The sequence below is a fragment of the Solanum tuberosum genome, unplaced genomic scaffold, assembly GCF_000226075.1.
Source record: "Solanum tuberosum cultivar DM 1-3 516 R44 unplaced genomic scaffold, SolTub_3.0 scf00298, whole genome shotgun sequence".
NCBI classification, from domain to species: domain Eukaryota; kingdom Viridiplantae; phylum Streptophyta; class Magnoliopsida; order Solanales; family Solanaceae; genus Solanum; species Solanum tuberosum.
Window position 1 is genome coordinate 354,155 of NW_006239219.1, and position 19,881 is coordinate 374,035.

The window sequence follows — 19,881 nt, forward strand, 5'->3', positions numbered from 1 at the left end:
TAAAATAGTAATATTTTGCCTTATAAAAGTCTTCACTAAAAATACAAGAAATTAATAAATAATACTCGGTGAATCCTAACATAATATTTTTTTTTCGACTTCTATTTGTATATGGTGAATTTCAACATCGAACTTTAACCTAATTTCAAGTCTATCCCTCTTCATCAACTAAAGCCTTTTCGGTAACTAAGAATAGCCTACCAAATTTCAACCTCGATTTCACAATCCAATACCACAAATCAACTGTAAATACAAACTTATCTACTTTTAAATGATGAATTTCTTCTTATTGATCGGAAATGGCATTTTGATTGACCGAAAGTGGTGAATAAATGATTGCGTTCCTTTGATTGACCGGAAGTGGCCTTTTGATTGATCGAAAGTGGTGAAAGGAGGTGAAATTGCCCTAATATGGAGGATTACTGAACACATTAAGTGATAATTATAACCATGCAAAAATTATCACATAATTCTACAAATAGCACAAAAATTAATATTTGGCATATATTTATACACAGATGAGTACTAAACTAATATAATATTTTTGTCCGAATTTTTCCATTCTTATCTTTGCTTTCTTCATTTCGTGTTTATTTTTGCTTCAGTATTAATGTCTCAGGAACAATTTCAGTATTAATGTCTTAGGAATATGTAGAGAGTTATCGTCAGGATTTTGTTTAGTTGTAGTTATGAGATTACTTTCTTAAAAAGTTATAGCATATCATGTAAACTTTTTTATTTATAATAAAGATGATAGTATAACATTTCGAATAATCCTCGTATAATTAAATAGTACTTAAATTGATATCCAATATTTTCTAAAGCCCAAATTAGTATCTAGATAAGAGTGACCTATTTCTTAATACATTCTCTCTATTTATTTATTTTTTACCCTGTTATTTTCTTAAGCGAATATTGAACCATTCAAGTATTTATCCGAAAGACAATTTTATTAATATAAAAAATATAAATATAAATAAGGGAGATTAGACGTGACCTTACGAATCTTAATGGAGTCAAAAGACTCAAAACCTCTACTACTGCCAACAAAATTCATGTGAACTTATATGTGTAGAAACTTTTTACGGTGGGAGATGCAAAGTATGACTTGGTATGTGAGGGATTATTTTTGAATAAAAAAATGTGTAGGTCCCACCTTTTCTATTCAATATTGTTGTTTCTCTCTCGTGTCTTAATTTTATAAATAAAAAAGGCAAAATTGTATGAAATAACAAATTATTAATTCAAACTAAATGCTATAGCCATAGTTTATTTTATTTGTAATTCGCAGCAAACATTCCATTTTTTAGCCATCTGATTCGATATACAATTAGTCATTTTCGGTATACAATTACTCATTCGATATACAAATATATAAAATGCGTTTGTGTTTGTATAAAGCGAGAGAAAAGTGTATATACAAATACAAATACATATATTTTCATCCTATATACACTTATAATTATGCAAATACAGATCTTATTATACAAATTACAATGCATAAATGAATTTTATACAAAACTGAACAATTTGTATAAAATTGGATGTATCTAACGAATTATACAAATCAAAAGCTCCATAACAAACATAATATTTGTTATGGAGCGCAATTATGCAAACTATAGCAATAACATACAAATATGATTTATATGTTTGTTATATGTGAAAGTTGCTCAATAAAAAATTATGGGTCCTATCCTTTTATTTTACATTGTTATGAATAAAAAATTATGGGTCCTACACTTTTCGTAAGAAAGGGATTGTTAAAATGCTTTCCACACTAGTGTTATGGGTTTGAACCCCATTATATCAACAAAGTTTAAGAGCATGTTTTGCAATATTTTCCTCTTCTATCCTAAAATTTAGAACCCCACGCTCCTAATCTTGAATCCGCCTTTATTTCCACATAAAACTACATTTGTTTACTAAATGCAAAAAAAATTCAATCTATTTTTTATTCCATTAATAGAAATAATCTATTTATTTCCAAATTTAACTAAATGGATCATCTATATTTTACTCCATTAATAGAAATAATGTATATATTTCCAAATTTAACTAAATGGATCATCAAGATACACATAGAAGCGTGAGTTGCGGCAGTCTATTGACATGTTTGTTGTTAATATATCTATGTAACCATTTACGTGTGAGACTATTGAAGAACATCATTTTCTTCCATACAAAATGTTGAGGAAATTCCCACTTTTGATTACTCAAATTGTAAAAACAAAATCAACTTTCTCCAAAAGAAGGGGAAATTAATTATTATTTTTTAATAGACTAAAGATATGTCAGGCAATGAGCAAAATCAAGACATTCTTCAACAACTCAAAGGAAAGAAACTTTCTGGCAAAACGTTAAAACGACATGACTCTTTAGAGTTGGAATCTAGCAAGGTCCCCGTGACCAAAAAGGTAATAACTTAGCCCATTATCAGAATTATATATTCTATTTTTACGTCTTTGACCCAACCTAATCCGGATTTATATCAGAATTTTTTTTATTGAGGGATTAAACAGTGTCAATATTTATGACTTCATTTTTGGGTACTTACACCCCACCACAACCTCTTGTAATGAAAATTTTATGTTGTATTGATATTGATGATGAAATGAAATAAGTCCGTAAAAAGCCACTCCATTCAAAAAATATTTGCCGCTCTGAAAATAACGGTCATTTGTGACCTTTTGTGGGCCAACTGAACCCCATCCGTCTCTACTTACTTCTTTGAAACATCAAATCCGGTCAGACAATGTAGTGCATATGGCAACTACAATGGGAGATGAAGGCCACGTGGCTTGTAGCGTTTGCGGGATTTGAGGTTTTGTTGTTTCACTCGCAGACCCAGTACTGCTGCTTCCATCAGTCTGCCTGTGAAACTACTACGGGGTGATGGCGAATGAGTGCAAATCAACTTTAGTGGGAAAATTCACTTGCGAAAGACCTGGTATTAATGAAATCATATTGAATTTTATGGAGCAGACTCCCGTTACAGGGCAAGGTGAAAATTGGGGCTTTCGACTACAAGCACGTATTTATTGATTTTACTCACCTAGTTGATTTTAATTTCTGTTTATTTCAAGAGATTTGTGGGTATATTTGGATCGATTATGCATATGTTTAAGCAACACAAATGAGAAAACATTTGCCACCCATGTGGGTTCTTCTGTTTGAACTCAAATTCCATCTCTTTATGTGGCAATATTTCAAACAAATTGGATGTATCTACCATTGGAAAATCTAGACTCAATATGGAAAAATTAAGGGTAGAAGTCGATTTGTCTAAACGTTTGCTGAAATCTGTATGGGTTGGGTTGGGTTGGAATTAAGGTTTGGGACCTGGTTTTAAAGGGTGTGAATGAAAGCTCGAGTATGAGGGGTTCCGGCTTTTTGCAAGACTTGTAAGGTGACACGCAAGCACTGGCTCAATCAAGGTGTCTGAAACCCATTAAAGGCATCTGAAACACTGGGCTACAAGATCCTGTTATGTCAAGAGTGTCCAAAATATGTTATTTAATGACTTTGTGTATAATTTTACTTGTATATATGGTATTTTTTTCCAACAAAGAATTGGACACCCTGACTTGCATGTGCCTCCGCCCCTGGCTACAAGAGCATGCCACTATATGATCCGATAAACATGTCATTGACAATCAGAGACGGACACACATGTATAGGTGGACGGACACACATGTATAGGTGGGATGCACAGTCGCTAACTTCAGAAAAAATCATGTGTATATATGTATATATATCTTGAAAAACTAACAGAAATTGAAGTATAAGTAAAAGTGCACTCATAAAGGGCATAGAAGTGTGCTTGGTCTGGTATAAGCTCCGCGACCTGGGATCAAAGATAAGTCCCTTGGCACAATTCACATTGAGGAGGAGAAAGAACTTCCTAGAAATATTCAAGAGGTAGAGAATATAGTCAACACCAAACAACGAAGAAGTGAGGAAAGCTCGAAGAATAGCATCCAATAAACTGGCCACGGCAAACACAGCTTGTAGGGATTTCAAGGGAGTTGAATTGGTTCTGGATTTGGGAACTCTACTACTTATGCAGGTGCAACATGGTTCTGAATCCTGATTTAGGCTAACAAAATATTGATGAATCAGTAACAGGAATTTGGGATAACGATTAATGAGGGTGAACATCTAGAAGATTCAAGTGATACGAGATTTTATCGATTAAGTTCATTATTATTAGGGGGATGGGATCGAAAGGACCTTTAGAAAGATTAATTCAACTACTCGAACTTCATAACATTGAGTTTGTGGCTTTCGAGGAACCATTTTTGGACAACTCTTATATTGATACTTTCAAAAGAATTCATGGATATGAACATGTAGTTTCTAACTCACACAACAAGATTTGATGTTTTTGGAGAGACAACATGGAGTGCGATATAATATCTAAGAGCAGGCAACAAACTACTCTGAAATGTCATCATCTTCTCAGCAATGATCATGTACCCTCAAACTTGATCCGAGTCAACTTGCATGGCTTATACTCTGACTTTGAAGATAGCCTGGAATACGAGGTGTTACAATATCTCCCCTTTAGGATCATTCGTCCTCGAATAATGGTCATGGATAGGAAGGAATAGAAATGGAGATTTGATAATGACTTTTGCCCATAATTCCCAATTCTACACTAACAATTTCGTGAAGTCCAAATTGTTCTCATTGGCATCAACTGGTGTTGTGATCAAAATTTTCAAGGCCTTGAGGTGAAAATGATCAAACCAACTTGGAAACATGAAAACATGATATGTAGCATCGAAAACAGAGAAGTGTGATCATTGTCAACCATTGCTTCAGAGAAGAAATTAAATGAAGTAGCGGATGCTCTTGACGAATATGACACTAACATTCAGGGACAAGAAATGTTCTTTCAGAGAAAGAGGTCTATCAATGGAGGAAAGAGTCCCCATATTATAGGATATTAGAATCAGCTGATCCAATATCTTCCTTTCATTTACTTAGTACAATTCTTAGCTTAGGCTTTCGCCAACAGCTGTGCTCGACATTTGTGGGATACTACACCTCCTTTTTTGCTCCTTTGATCTCCTTTTGTTGTCACCGTGATCTTAATTATTCTTTTGCCAAATAATATACAAGGTAAGGGTCCATGCCAAACCTCCCACCATCATCGAAGGTGAATGCTTGGGTGGATGAATTTCTATTTTTGAAAAATTGACGATATATAATTAACTTACTTGTTTTTTTTACCAGGCATTAGAGTGGTCAGTGATACTGAAATTGGCCTTTCAGAGCATAGGGGTGGTGTATGGAGATATTGGAACGTCACCACTGTTCGTGTTTGCAACAGTTTTCCCAAATGGTGTAAAATTGGAAGAAGATATACTTGGAGCATTATCTCTTATCTTTTACACTATCACCTTGATCCCTCTCATCAAATATGTCTTCATTGTTCTTCGAGCTAATGACAACGGAGATGGTAACTTTATTTAGGGAAAATGATAAAAATGTCTTTTATCTTTGATAGATTATTTAAAGTAGTCCATTAAAACATAGTTCTTTTTATTGCAGGAGGTACATTTGCTTTATATTCATTGATATGTCGATATTCTAAGGTGGGATTAATTCCGAGTCAACAACCTGAAGACAAAGATGTGTCGACTTTTAAACTTGATTTGCCAGATAGACGTACACGTCGAGCTTCAAAGCTTAAGTCAAAGCTAGAAAGCAGCAATTTTGCAAAGTTCTTTATGCTAATTGCCACAATGCTTGGTACTTCCATGGTTATTGGGGATGGCATCCTCACTCCCTGCATTGCAGGCACGTCGCCTAGCTTAATTTGAGAAAATATCCACTTATTTTGAAACTAAGGGAGTATGATACTAATTTGATTTTTTCATTTAATTTGGTCAGTTTTGTCTGCTGTTGGAGGACTCAAAGCAGCAGCTCCCTCCGTCTTGACCGAAGGTAACTTCTTGCATTTTATTTTATTCTTCTTAAATTTTCATGTTGCTTTTCCACAGGAAGTAACATGCCTAAAATGTGTTGGATGCAGAAAGACTTATTTGGATTGCAGTAGCCATCTTGATATTGTTGTTTATGTTTCAAAGATTTGGAACTGAAAATGTTGGCAACACTTTTGCGTCTGTACTTAGTTTGTGGTTCATTTTCATTGCTGGTATTGGCATTTACAACATCGTCAAGTACGATCCAACTATTATAAGAGCTCTTAATCCTAAATACATCATAGATTACTTCAAGAGGAACAAAAAGAATGCTTGGATTTCTCTTGGCGGCGTAGTTATGTCCATAACAGGTATTCATTTCCTTACAACAACTTTTAAATGTACCGAGAAACTTATAATTACTAGGGGTAAAATAATTGAATCATTAATTGCAGGAGGCGAAGCACTATTTGCAGATGTTGGTCATTTTAGTGTTCTATCTATACAGATAAGTATGTGTTGTGTGACATACCCAGCCCTCATATTAGCGTATCTCGGTCAGGCTGCCTTTTTAATGAAGAACATTGATGATGTTGCTGATACTTTCTACAAGTCCATACCTCGTAAGTAAAACAATTGTTCCCGAGTTCAAGTTCTATGCAATGATGATTTAAAAACTATATCCAAATCGGAGTAATGGCAAATCTCTATAATCTGTATTTAGTAACTTCTCTATAATACCTCGTAAGAGAAGGCTGTTAAGATCTCTTAGAATTCTCATTAGGTGTAAATGATGCTTTGTCTGTGGTAATTTTTCGCGGTTTAACAAAAAAACTCATGTTATGTTTTCTCCTTGACAAGTGCAGATAGTTTATATTGGCCAGTATTTATCGTGGCAGTGTTAGCTGCCATCATTGCAAGTCAAGCCTTGATTTCGGGAACTTTCTCTATAATCCAGCAATCCCTGGCGTTAGGATGCTTTCCTCGTGTTAAAGTTGTGCATACATCAACCAAACATCACGGACAAGTCTACATTCCTGAAATCAATAACCTTCTCATGTTGTCTTGTGTCATTGTCACTCTTACATTCAGGACTACAGAAAAGATTAGCAACGCTTATGGTAACGATTTCCAAGAGTTCCCTCTATTCTCATATATGTATAAAGTTGATATTCTTACATGTATGTGTATATAACTTGAATCTTTTGTAGTGTCAATGTGAAGCAGATGTCTAACACGCGACAAAATCATTTGCTTACAGGAATAGCTGTGGTGTTTGTGATGGTACTAACATCGTGCTTCCTCGTGCTGGTTATGATCATGATTTGGAAAACTAACATTCTTTTTGTAACCATCTATGTTCTAATCATTGGCACGGTTGAGCTCATCTACCTAAGCTCAGTTCTTTACAAGTTCGATCAAGGTGGTTACCTTCCACTGGCTTTCTCTATGTTCCTAATGTTTATCATGTACGTATGGAACTATGTGTATCGAAAGAAGTACCATTTCGAGCTAGAACACAAGATCTCTCCCTTGAAAGTTAAAGAAGCAGTGGATGAAACAAATTACCATCGATTACCCGGCCTTGCAATTTTCTATTCTGAACTTGTCCATGGAATTCCACCAATCTTCAAGCATTACGTGGAGAATGTGCCCGCGTTACACTCAGTCCTCGTGTTTGTTTCTGTTAAATCACTTCCTATAAGCAAAGTTCCTGTAGAAGAACGGTTCCTCTTCCGGAGAGTGAAGCCATGTGATCTCTACGTGTTTCGATGTGTGGTGAGATATGGATACAATGATGTGCTCAACGAGGAAGAGTCGTTCGAGAGATTATTGGCTGAGAGGCTGAAGGAATATATACGATACGATTCCATGCTTTCGATGAATGCAGCAAAGAGTAACAGAGTATCAACAGAACAAAGTAGCAACATGGAATTAGAGATTGATTGTGATATACAAGAAGACGTTACGTTTTCGAGGGAGAGAGATATAGAAGTGGTGGAGAGAGCTTATAGTGTTGGGGTTGTTCATTTTGTAGGTGAACAAGATGTGATTGCAGGCAAAGGGTCTGGTATTGCAAAGAGAGTTGTGATAAATTATGTTTATAATTTCTTGAAGAGAAATTTGAGGCAAAGTAGCAAAGTATTTGACATACCGCACAAACGTATGTTAAAAGTAGGAATGATATATGAGCTTTAGCATGCTGACTAGCTATACTAGCGTTCGAACTCTCCAAAAATGTTGCGGCACTTGTGGTGTCGTATTCTCCAAAACTATATTAGTTTTGAAGGATCCGCCACGTGTCCACAGAGCCGGAGCTAGGTGGGGGTTCGTGAGTTCGGACAAATTCACTAGCTTTTTCGTAGACCATGTATTTGTATTAGAAAATTAAATAAATATACATGTATATTAAATTGCCAACCCCTAACAAAATTGATTGGCAAGTCAGTGGTGAAAATGCAAAGGAAGCATGTTTTGCAATATCTAATCATTTCTCCGCATCTGCGTGTCCATTGACATTTTTGAAAAATTCCAGTAATCCGAAGCAAAATATACTTATTAATGTATTGGATAAGTAAACACTAAAGTATATATAGGTTTTTAGCTAGCAAAAAACAGAACATTTTGTTCTAATTTGTACACTGTCTTAAACATTTATCACATTTTATATGATAGATTATCTCTTCAACAAACTTTTCTTGCTGTGAAATCTTTCTCATGAATATATACTATTATGAACCAGCCTCGGCCCAATAACGCTGCCTATATGGATGTCACACAACTAGTTATTGAGCTGAGAAGAAGCAACAAAACTGGAAGTCCTTTGCAAACGCTGATTTGGGACTTAGACTCAATTAACAACTAGATTAAATGATGACGGTTGAGAAAGAGCGGTTCATACTGGTTGTTGAGAAAAATATCTAGTCCTCTCATCTCCCTTCTAGTTTTCTTTGAAAGTTCCATTTTCCGTTGTAACTTCGAGTTTAGTGATTATAATATTTGAATGTTTCTATTGGAGTTGTTACATATACTTATAAGCAATTTCAGTATACTGAATTTGCGGTACTGGATTCTTGTTTTTTGAAGTCAACATCAGTAACTATTTTTTATTTTTATATTTTCTAATAATTACTCTTTGTAACTTGAACAGTTTATATATCCAAACATTTGTAACAAAATTGATTCATTTTAGTGAGATGGAAACTAAGGAGTATATTTAGAATTCAATGTAAATATAGCTATCTTAATCAAGACGCAATGATTATAGTGGCGAATAATTAACGATAATTTTTTTCATACGATCGAGGCATGTTTGTCAAGCAATCAAAATCAATAAGGAAGATAGGCACCGACCCGTTATATAGAAAATAGGTTGGTCAAAATCCACTAATGTCTAGCATCAACGAGGTCCATGCATTGACCATGAATAATATATATGTGAATAAAAATTAAATTTCAAAAATAATTTATTTTAAAAAAAAAAGAATTGTAGTGTATCTAAAATATCATTTCTTTCCATACGTCACTATATATATATATATATATATATATATATATTGTATGTGCTAAAAAGAGGGTCGCACACACAAACATACGTAATCGTACGAGTAATAAAGTGATTTAAAATAGTGTCGAACTCATAGGGTTTGGTTTAAATTCTATCATGCATGCAAGTTCTTTAATTAGTCATGATAAGAAAAGTTACACTGACAAATTGATCTATGGAAATTAAAAACTTATTCCCACTCAGTATTTATACCTGACTTTACGTATAATTTAAACCTTATGGTTAAATGATATATAAAGCGTATCTTGAGATCATTGATTTGATGCTAATACTGGATGCTAGTAAGTTCTTTCCCTCGTTGATAAGTATCCATCAAACATTATCCCATATGGGTTTTTCCAAACCCGAATTATTATTAATATTTTGTTGATGATGAAACGAAGAAGTAGCTTGCAACCTCTGTTGATTTATAGCTGCTTCGAATCTTTGTTGTTCCTGCAAATTACTAATTGGTGTCCTTGAAGCTCCTCCGATACCTAAAAAATCAACTGTCAACATGTCATTTGATCCGTTTTGCACCATCATAGTCTGATTCCTAACTCCGTCATTTGTACTATGATTATGATTATCGCAATCAAGTACTTCTGTAACGTTTTTGATGTATCCAGCATCGTTGTTTTGATCATTACTCATTAGTATCCCGCTATAAATTCCCATGTCATTCATCACTGCTGCTAAATTCAACTGATGATTCTGATTCTGATTCTGATGATTGTTGTTGTCTTGTTGCATTTGGAAATTCTCATAATTAGGTGATGGCCTTGTTATGGTAATATCAGGACCAGCCATAGCACTTGTTACAAAACTCTTTTGCATCATTGGGGAATTTATGCTACTACTAGCCGTGGCCCCCATTTGGGCCGCTTTTTGCAGAAGCGCAGTAGCTGACATTGGAACTGATGATATTTGGCCTTGCCCTTGAGCCACCCCATTTTTACCGTTATCTTGTAGATAATTGAAATTCGATGGGATATTCGAGCTAAGTTGAAGTCCGGAAGATGATGAAGCTACACTTCTTGGACTATTACCAAATAGGTTACCTGTATAGAAAATATAATTAAATGAATAAAAATAACATTCTGGATAGTTAAGATTTTGAATGAGACGGTCAGATAATTCAATTACCTGAAGTGGTTGAGAACATGCCACCTGGAGCCATATTATTGGTCATGGACTTGAATGGAAAGGGGAGAAATTCTTGAGGGAGTGATTTTAGTGAATTTTTGGGATCAAAGTTATTGAATTCAGATAAACCTAAAGAGGCATTGGATGACATGAGTTCATGCATTTGGCCACTATGCATATTGTGTTCTATATTGTTGTTCATTAAACCTTGGTTCACTTTGTTGTTTTCTTCAGCCAATGCATCACAAAAAGCTCTATGTGTGATAAAGCTGTCCCTCCTGCATGCACATCAATTTTCACATGAGAATTTAATTTTTATATACTGACAATACTAATAACAGAAAATAATAATATTATACATTGTCATTTTAATTTAATATGTTATGTTGACTTGTTTGTCTTATATTTCAGGTAACTAGGTCCACTTATGCCCTACAATAAACAAATTAAAGAAAAAGCTATCTTAAAAGTGATATAATAGTATAAAAAAACTTTTCCATTATTGAACTTTCAAATCTAATGCTTTTGAAATTATTATATAAGATCTAAAGATGATTAAGCAATTCTTTTTTTAATATAATATATATATATATATATATACATGAATAAATGTATTCTTCTTTATATGATATAGATTGAATTTCAAGAGTCAAACTCTTTTATTTTGCATGCGTACAATCTTTTATAATTTTTAAAAAATATTAAAGAATTATGAGGGGGGAAAAAACTGACCTAGAGAAAATGGTACCACAGTCACATTTGTATTCTCTTGTTCCACAAGTCTTTTGGTGAGCCTTCCAATCAGATTGCACAGCATATTTTTTTGAACATTTATCACATTTCCATTTTTTTTCTCCATGTTTACGACTATAATGTTTTTTAATACCCGTAAGATCACCTAATGCACGAGCACGATTGTGGTGCACGCAAGTTGGCTCTGGACATATATAAACGCGCTTTCTCACTTCCGTTGTTGTTCTTTGCCTTAGCTTCCAAGGAAGATTGTGTCCCCTCCTATGTAACTGCAAATTTTGGTCCCTTTGAAATCCCTTGTTGCAAATCTCACACACGAATCGATTCGTTGCCATGAGGGTGGTTGGTGATAGGGCAATGACTTCTGCATTGGGATCTACACCAATTTCGAGAAGAGAATCAATCGATCAATCAAACACGTGATAAATAAAAATTTTTGAACAACAAACTATTAGGGATTCACTATCAAAAAGTACTAGACTTGAGGAAGTTTGAATAGCAAAACAACCAGCTTAGATATTCACTATCAAGAAGTTTTAAATTCAACAATTCTTGAATAGTTAATGACCAGTTCAGATATTCACGATCAAAAAGTATTACGTAGATTCTAGAAACCTCAACATCAAACAATTGGTTAAGATATTCACAATCAAAAAGTATTACATAGATTCTAGAAACTTCAAACAACTAGCTTAGATATTCACGATCAAAAAGTTCTAAATTCAACAATTCTTGAACAACAAATGATCAGTTCAGATATTCACGATCACAAAGTTTAAGATTCTACAAACTTTGAACATTAAACCAATAGCTTAGATATTTAAGATTAAAAAGTTCTAAGTTAAACAACTTTTTAACATCAAATAACCAGTTCAAATATACACGACCAAATAATATTAGATTCTAGTAACTTCAAACATCAAACAACTAGCTTAGATATTCACGAAAATAAAATACTGAATTCTAAAATTTCTAAACGGAAAACAATCAATTCAAATATTCACGAACATTCCATGTGGAGTAAATTTCTCGAGTGATTAGAAGTCATGTACTATTCATAGACATATAAGTGGTGTGTGGGTCACGAAAAAGGAAAAATGAAAAAAGTGTATTTCATCACAATTGCAAGCAATTATTGACCCTTTTGAAAAGGTTAGAGTCAAAGATTCCACCATCATAGCACAGAAAACATGCTAAATTTTCCATTGTAGTAATAAACATGTGACGTTTCTACTCATACGATTAGGAGTCGCCTGGGGTTCGTTCCTTAGCTCTAAAAGTCAAAAAGTGCTTAATGAGGTCGTTTAAGGGTTTATTAACGACTTTAATTCGTGTTGAGCCCGCCACAGCGGCCGTCACCCCGCTGTAGCGGCCCCGCCAAAGCGGCAAAAAGTGGTGTCAATGCAGGTTTCGCGAGACAGAGAGCTAATTCAAGAATTTCAAAATTCTCATTTCACAACATACCTCTAACCAACGACGCTCAAAAATTACCCCTTACGCCAAGATCAATTCCGGGAGTTCTACTCACCCAAATTCAATTCCGTAAAGTCGTACGGATTCTTTAACGAGTTATCTAACCACTCATGTAATCAAAATCACAAATACTTCACCCGATTGTTACCAAATTTCCTTACACCTCAAAGACTCCGATTTCGTCCAAATCTGGATAAGGTTGGGAAAATCCAAATACTATGAAAAAAAATTTCCGGCCTCAATTTTCCTCCGTTGGCTTTTCTATAACGACAGAAACAGGTCGTTACAATGTATCCTTTATAACCTCCTACCTAAATTATATCCTCATAAACATTATTTTTTTATAATGAATTAAAATTACGTTTTCACCCTTGATTACGACTCTTCTATAAAATAGAAATACGTTCACATTAGATCAAATAAAACCAATAATACAATTAAGTATGTAATAAGCTAAAGCAATAATATCATCAAGAATCAAAACACACTTCATGTTAAATTAAACATACAACTATTCAAATTGAACTATATAATTGAGCTAGAGCAATAATATGATCACTAGTACAATTTCCGATTTTAACATATGATATCGTCATGAACTGTTTAAGTAATATACATCATCAGTATAAATAATTTTTACACCATCAGATCATCTTTATTTTTAGTAACATATGACTTTTTTTTTTCAAGATTTCAAATTCAAGATTGTAGATATCCTTTGGATGACCTATGAAACTGCTTACACTGACGATGTATGAAACTTATAAACTCTTATCACGAAATTGAAAAAGAATTATATATATTAGATATAAATAGAATAGTGATGTTTTACCAGGATTTCCAGGAAGATTTCTTTTCTTCTTAGCAAGTGGTTGTTGCTTATTCTGTTGTTGTTGGGATTGTGAGGTGGAACCATTGCTAGTAGTAATAGAAGAAATATTATTATTTGAAGTGTGCAAATGAGCTTCTTCTCCTGAAGAAAAACTCCCTTCTTCACCAGAAATATTTGACATATTTTTTTATAATAAAGGGGTGAAATAGTTATAGTACAAGATTTTAGAAACTTTGCAATTTGTTGTTTACCACTTTTTGTTTGTGCAAAAAGGGTTGAATTGGAGATTTACTTAAAACTAGGAATATGCTATGTGTAGAGGAAGACAAAACAAGCAGGGAACTCTCTCCTCTATTCCCTCTCTTGTTGGCACATTAATAACTTTGGAATTATGGCCTTCCTTATTTGGCTTATACTAATATATATATAGTGATCGTTTTGGCTGATGGGATAAGGATAATAATCTTGAGATATTTTATATGAAATTATTTAATTATGCGTTTGGTAATGAGTGTTATTTAGTCCTATGATTATTTTACCACACATTTTTAGTATAAATCGTGGGATAAGTTATCTTATACGAAAAGTGGAATAAAATAATTTCATGAGATATCCTTGTCTATCTTATCTTACCAACCAAACGACCCCATAAAGTAGGGATATATAGGCAATAATTCATGTGGAAAGGCCCCTAACTTTGTACAATTTCGTTTTACTACACCTATTATTCATTAGCCTTTTTTTTTTATATAACTATTTGGTATCTTAGTTTTACTAGTCGTTTAATTCAAATTCACATAGTGTAATAACTCATATATTTAGTTTGCTTTCATATGGGGTTCAACAAATCTAAGTTTATATATACTAATGGCTTAGTTGGTTGGGAACAAGATAACAAGTTTTCTTAAATTAATCATTTCGAGATTAGTTATTCCAGATAAGGATTCTAATAGTTGGTGCAAAAGAACAAGAAAAACTTGATTATTTACACACATATTCTCTTATTATATAAGAGAGAGTTCGCGCTGAAGCAGGCACGTCTCCGTCGACATGCCTACTTCAGTGTGTTTTGGAATTTTTTTTGGTCTACTTTAATTTAAGTAGTGTATAATTTTTTCAAAATTATGGAATCCGTTTTAGTTATGACTTTTAGTTTTAAATTAAAATTCTTTAGTTATTGCTTTATTATTTTGAATGTCGGTAATATTTGCTTATATCTTGTAACTACTTTGAGTAAAAAATTAACGATCGATGACGAAAAATACTTTAATTATGGACATCTTACTGGACCTCTTCCTAATAAATTTGCGCAAATAAAAAGTAATTAACAACTTAAATATCTAAAAATCATATTAAAATTTAATCAACTTTCTAAATTCTACCTATATTACATAAATTAAAATAAAAAATATTTAAATATTGAATCCGTGCCAACACAGGCACCTGTGTCTAGTAGAAAGAACAAGGCCAAGAGGGAAAAAGGGTTTAGAAGAAAACACCAAAAATAGTACATAAAAGTAAAAACAAAAATTTGGATCAGTTCATAATGTGAAACACACACTAGAACAAATAATCAAAATAAATTATTATCCTATTAGGGGCCAGTTCCTCTTGATGTGACCCTGCCAATAATGTGACAAAATATCACAATTATTGAATTTAAAACAATTAAAACATAATGTGCCACTTCTTTCCTAATTTTCACTCGAAATCATTAAAACATGATGTTCGATATTTTTCTTTATATTTAAAATTTATGAATTTGATTTTTAAGATTTTTAGTTTAAAGATAAACCTTATAAGATTAAAATGTTCGAAAGATTATAAAAATCCTAATGTAAATTGAAGTACTATTGGTGGAAATTCAATTTGTATTCAGCTAATCAAATTATAAAGCATTTTCGAGTTATATTTGACTAAACTCTTAAAATTGCTTCTAAATTTTTTTTCTTCTAAAAGTACTTTTTAAACTGTAGTATTTTTAGGAGAAATCTACTTTTTAAGTTCTGAAAAAACAGTTTCGGCTAATTCCCAAAATCACATATTTCTTCAACAAGAATGGCCTAACACTTTATTTTTAAAAAATAAATATATTTTTTAAAAATAAATATATTTTTTAAAAGAAAATAAACACTTTTAACTTTTCAAAAACTTAATCAAACAACTTAGTTTCGAGCTTCCTTCTTTGTCGCAACTCGCAATCTTATTGTTTTTTATATAATATAATATAATATATAATCCAAGAATCAAGTTAAATACTAATGCCACTTTTGAGGGTACAAATTAAAATACTTCTGTTGATTTTTACTAAATATGAAACAAGTAGTTCGGCTGAAAAATTGAAGCAACTAGAGGACACAAATTAGGATTAAAAGCAGTTGTCCTAATTTCTTATAAATTTCTTGGTCAAGAAAATTGCAAATTTGCAATGAAATACTCACTCCATTTATTTTTATTTATCCATTATATTGAAACAAATTCACGATTACTTGCTCACTTTAACATACCAAGATAAAAATGGCCTTTTTTTTACATGTTTTACCTTTAACATTTACTATTAATTCTCAAAATCATTTTTCAAGATTTTTTAAAATGTTAATAGTCATGCGTATTATAGTAAAGAAATACTATATATATTATTTCTCAAAGGAAGTGCTAAGTCCATTGTAAACAAGAAGTCCCTCTACTTTACATGGTGAGTTGATGATTAAAAATCATTAATAGAGATCAGTTTTACTATTTTGTCCTTTTTCTCATATCAAATAACCCTTTAAAATTTTTTTATTGAATCTTCAAAATTTATTTAAACTTTTAAAATCATATTAATCCTAGAGATAAAATGAAAAAAAATTAATTAATTATATCCTGATTTAATCAGTGATCAAATAATATGAGACAAATAATATTCATCTAATATGAGACGCATGAAATAAAACGAATTTTTTTTTTTTGTATTACTTAGTAATCCCAAAAGTAAAATCCTATTATTTGCCTCTACTAAAAGTGCTCTTGTCAATGGACAAAACATTAACGTGGATTTCATCGATGAACAATATCGATGTTTTTTAGGAAACTAATTAGTACAAGAACATAGAGGTAATGACAGACACATTCTGTTAATTAATTAGTTTCCATAATTTTATTTGATTAGAAAATAATTAATTAGCTCATATATTTCAAAAATGAAGTCAAGCCAATAGCTTATAGACATAAAGAAAGCAACCTTTTGATAGAAATCATCCAAAACGACGGCCAACCCCAACTTTGTATTCTTTCACATTATATAAATTTAATAAATATGGACCCCAATTGTGAAAATGAGGTTTTGGATTAGCATAATTACTTATGTTTAATTATGTGTAATTGTATAACGTTAAATCAATCTAGTTTGATTAAGACGTTCCCGGTATATAATTACTTAACTAAAAATGATTCTTTAGACCATTTCGACGTATTAATTACCTTCTTTTCACATTACAAGAAGTATTTAAGGTGGAGTTTTGATTCTCTCCGAATTTTATAAATCCTTAAGAGCTACTCTATATGTTTCATTTAATACGTCACTCTTTATTTTTATCGGTTTAAAGAAAAAAGAATTTTTTTATTATTATTTGGAAGTTTGATTCTCAACTCTTTATAATTTTTAGATGTTGAGAAAACAACAAGTCTTAATACAAATTGTAATATTGAAATTTAAACATTTTAATTTTGATAAAAACAAACGGGTCACCAAGAAAAAAGACACTATTTTCTGTTTTTACACTTGAAACTATAGGTTTTTGTCAACAAATGCGGTTTGTTATTTTTGTTTCAAGTCATAAATTGAATAAGTTGACCTTGTTAATTGATACATCACGATCTAGGACACAATGTGTGATTCATTTATAAGAAATATTTAGGCATTAAAGAGTAACAAGAGGTCAAGGATCAAGGTCAATTGGAGTTATATGATTGCAAATGTTGACAATTCTTGCAAAGCTTCCAATTGAGGCTTGTAATTTGACTTTTCCGTCCTGAGATGAGTGCTCTCCTATTTCGACTTTTTCGAAGCTACTCTTGAGTTCTCTGCCCTTGCGGAAGTGGAGTAATAGAAGACTGCAATGAGATGAGTCGCTTATCATTACATAATAAGCGAAAGTGTTTTAAATTTGTTAAAGTGATTTTTCGAGAAATTACATTCCTTGAGGGTTGTTCATATAGTTTTGGATCAAATATTGAGTTTAAAATTGATATCATATTTGTGCTTGATTCAAATTAGATGTTCTTTCAATTTGTAACTAGTTCTCTATTAAATATCTTATCTCTTGTGTCCTATAATTTGTGTTTTTGTTATTTAGCTTCCACACTCCTATATCATTAATGTTCAAATATGAAATATTAGAGTTAGAGTTGTAAATATGTTGGGCTAAAATTAACGGTTGGTTGCCGTTTGGCCACAAATATTCTTAAATATATTTGGAAAACAATTTGAGAAATAGTGTTTGACTCGGCAACTTGTCATTACTTGGCAAATATATTTGACAAACATCCCAATTTCTCAAATACTAAAAAAAACTAGTATGAGAGTTTAGAAAATATGTAAGGACAGGCCCGCAAGGGCATGGTTGAGTGGTTGGGAGGTGGGTTGCCTATGTGGGAGACCTGAGATTGAATCCAGCCTCTATCTGCTACTTAGTCATGAGCTCGTCGTATAGAGCTTACCTAATGTGGCTTACATTTCCTGTGTGATTTGTGAGCTATTGCACAGTGAGCAGGTTTACCACAAAGTGCTCACCCGAAAGGCAGACTATGACAAAGATTATGGGTTTCCCAGGGGTTTTCCAAAAAAATATATGGAAAAACATACTTCATTACCATATATACTATTATTACTTATACTTTCAAAATATTATGTATCTTACCACTAATTAAGAATTTTCTACGTATCTTACACTTAGGTCTTAGATACATTCATTTTTGTTACCATATACACAAAACAACGAGTATGGCGAGCGAGATTCGTATATATCGCAGATACATGTGAATCATACTAGATATATATTAGATACATGTATCTATATGTATATGGAGTGATTTGCATGTATCTGGGATATGTAACACCCCGTATTCGAAACAGACCAAAAATACAGATTTCGAGAAGTTGCAGGTGCAACTTACAGTCACCATCCACGGACCGTAGGTCAGACCACTGCCCGTGCTGGTGGTCCGTGGTTCACCACTGCAACCCCTCCCAGACTCAGTCAGAAAATTTGGCTAAGTGTTGACCCACGGCCGGACTTACGGTCCGTAGGTCAGGTCACGGACCGTAGTTCGTGTCCGTGGATCGATGCCCCAAAAGCCCAGCTTCAGTCTCAATTGACGGTTGACCAGCACGAACTGTCAATCGATCCACGGTCCGTAGGTACTGACCGTAGATGAGGGTCAACAGTCAGTTAGATGAAGATTATTGATTAATCAACTTCAGATGGTGCTAACTTTTAGCACAAAAGGAATTGTGTGTCCCATTACCTATGGTATGATAGATAATTGAATTATCTTTCCAACTCCACCGAGTTTTCTAAATTCCGACCTCCGAGTAAAAAGTTATGCTTGTTTTAGTGAAGCCCTGTCGGGCAGACTCGACTTACGGACCCAATCGACGGTCCGTCGATTGATTGACGGCTCGTCAGTCCAGTCTGTCGATCGCTCCGACAGCAGTTAAATCAGGGGTCTTCTAGTCTTTTCCTATTTCGTTTAACCCCTAAGATACGTCGTTTAAACCCTAAATCATGAGATTTTAATCAGTTTAAACCTAGAAACATAACTAGAACTTACCTAAGTCAAAATCATTAATCAAACTTAGAAAATTAGAAGCAAGAGAGGAGAAAAAGGTCAAGAACCCTAGGTCAAGAACGCAGCAAGGTTCCATCAGTTCCAGCACCGAAATCGAAAGATTTCTCCGTGAAATTCGTCACCAGGTATGTGGGATTTCACTAGTGGGTTCCTTTCACCCATTAGATCCCTAGAACTCAGTCAGATTCTTGATTCCATGATTATGAACAGACCTAGGGTTTCTAGAATATCAACAGATCATCATGAATTAGTTATTTAAATATTCCAAATCAGATTATCATGTTATTACATCGTTTCTCGCATGAATTTCAGAACCCTAGCTATGTATTTCTTTAGTTCTTGAATTACACATACTAGGTCAGATA

At 33.1% G+C, this 19,881-nt stretch overlaps 2 protein-coding genes across 2 annotated transcripts; one reads left to right on the plus strand and one right to left on the minus strand.

Annotated features, from left to right (window-relative positions):
* The first annotated feature begins 2,291 nt into the window (after positions 1 to 2,291).
* LOC102587332 (potassium transporter 5-like) lies at positions 2,292 to 8,132 on the plus strand. The gene is made up of 8 exons (XM_006359382.1): positions 2,292 to 2,417; positions 5,242 to 5,467; positions 5,560 to 5,808; positions 5,902 to 5,955; positions 6,044 to 6,304; positions 6,389 to 6,556; positions 6,800 to 7,054; positions 7,195 to 8,132. Exons 1-8 carry the CDS (start codon positions 2,292 to 2,294, stop codon positions 8,130 to 8,132), a joined length of 2,277 nt encoding a protein of 758 aa, XP_006359444.1.
* A 1,466-nt stretch (positions 8,133 to 9,598) lies between these two features.
* LOC102603226 (protein indeterminate-domain 2-like) lies at positions 9,599 to 14,064 on the minus strand. The gene is made up of 4 exons (XM_006359345.2): positions 13,685 to 14,064; positions 11,359 to 11,755; positions 10,627 to 10,904; positions 9,599 to 10,541 (listed from the first exon to the last, which is right to left on the minus strand). The coding sequence occupies exons 1-4, from the start codon at positions 13,863 to 13,865 to the stop codon at positions 9,814 to 9,816; spliced, it is 1,584 nt and encodes a 527-aa protein (XP_006359407.1). The 5' UTR covers positions 13,866 to 14,064; the 3' UTR covers positions 9,599 to 9,813.
* Between the last annotated feature and the right edge of the window lie 5,817 nt (positions 14,065 to 19,881).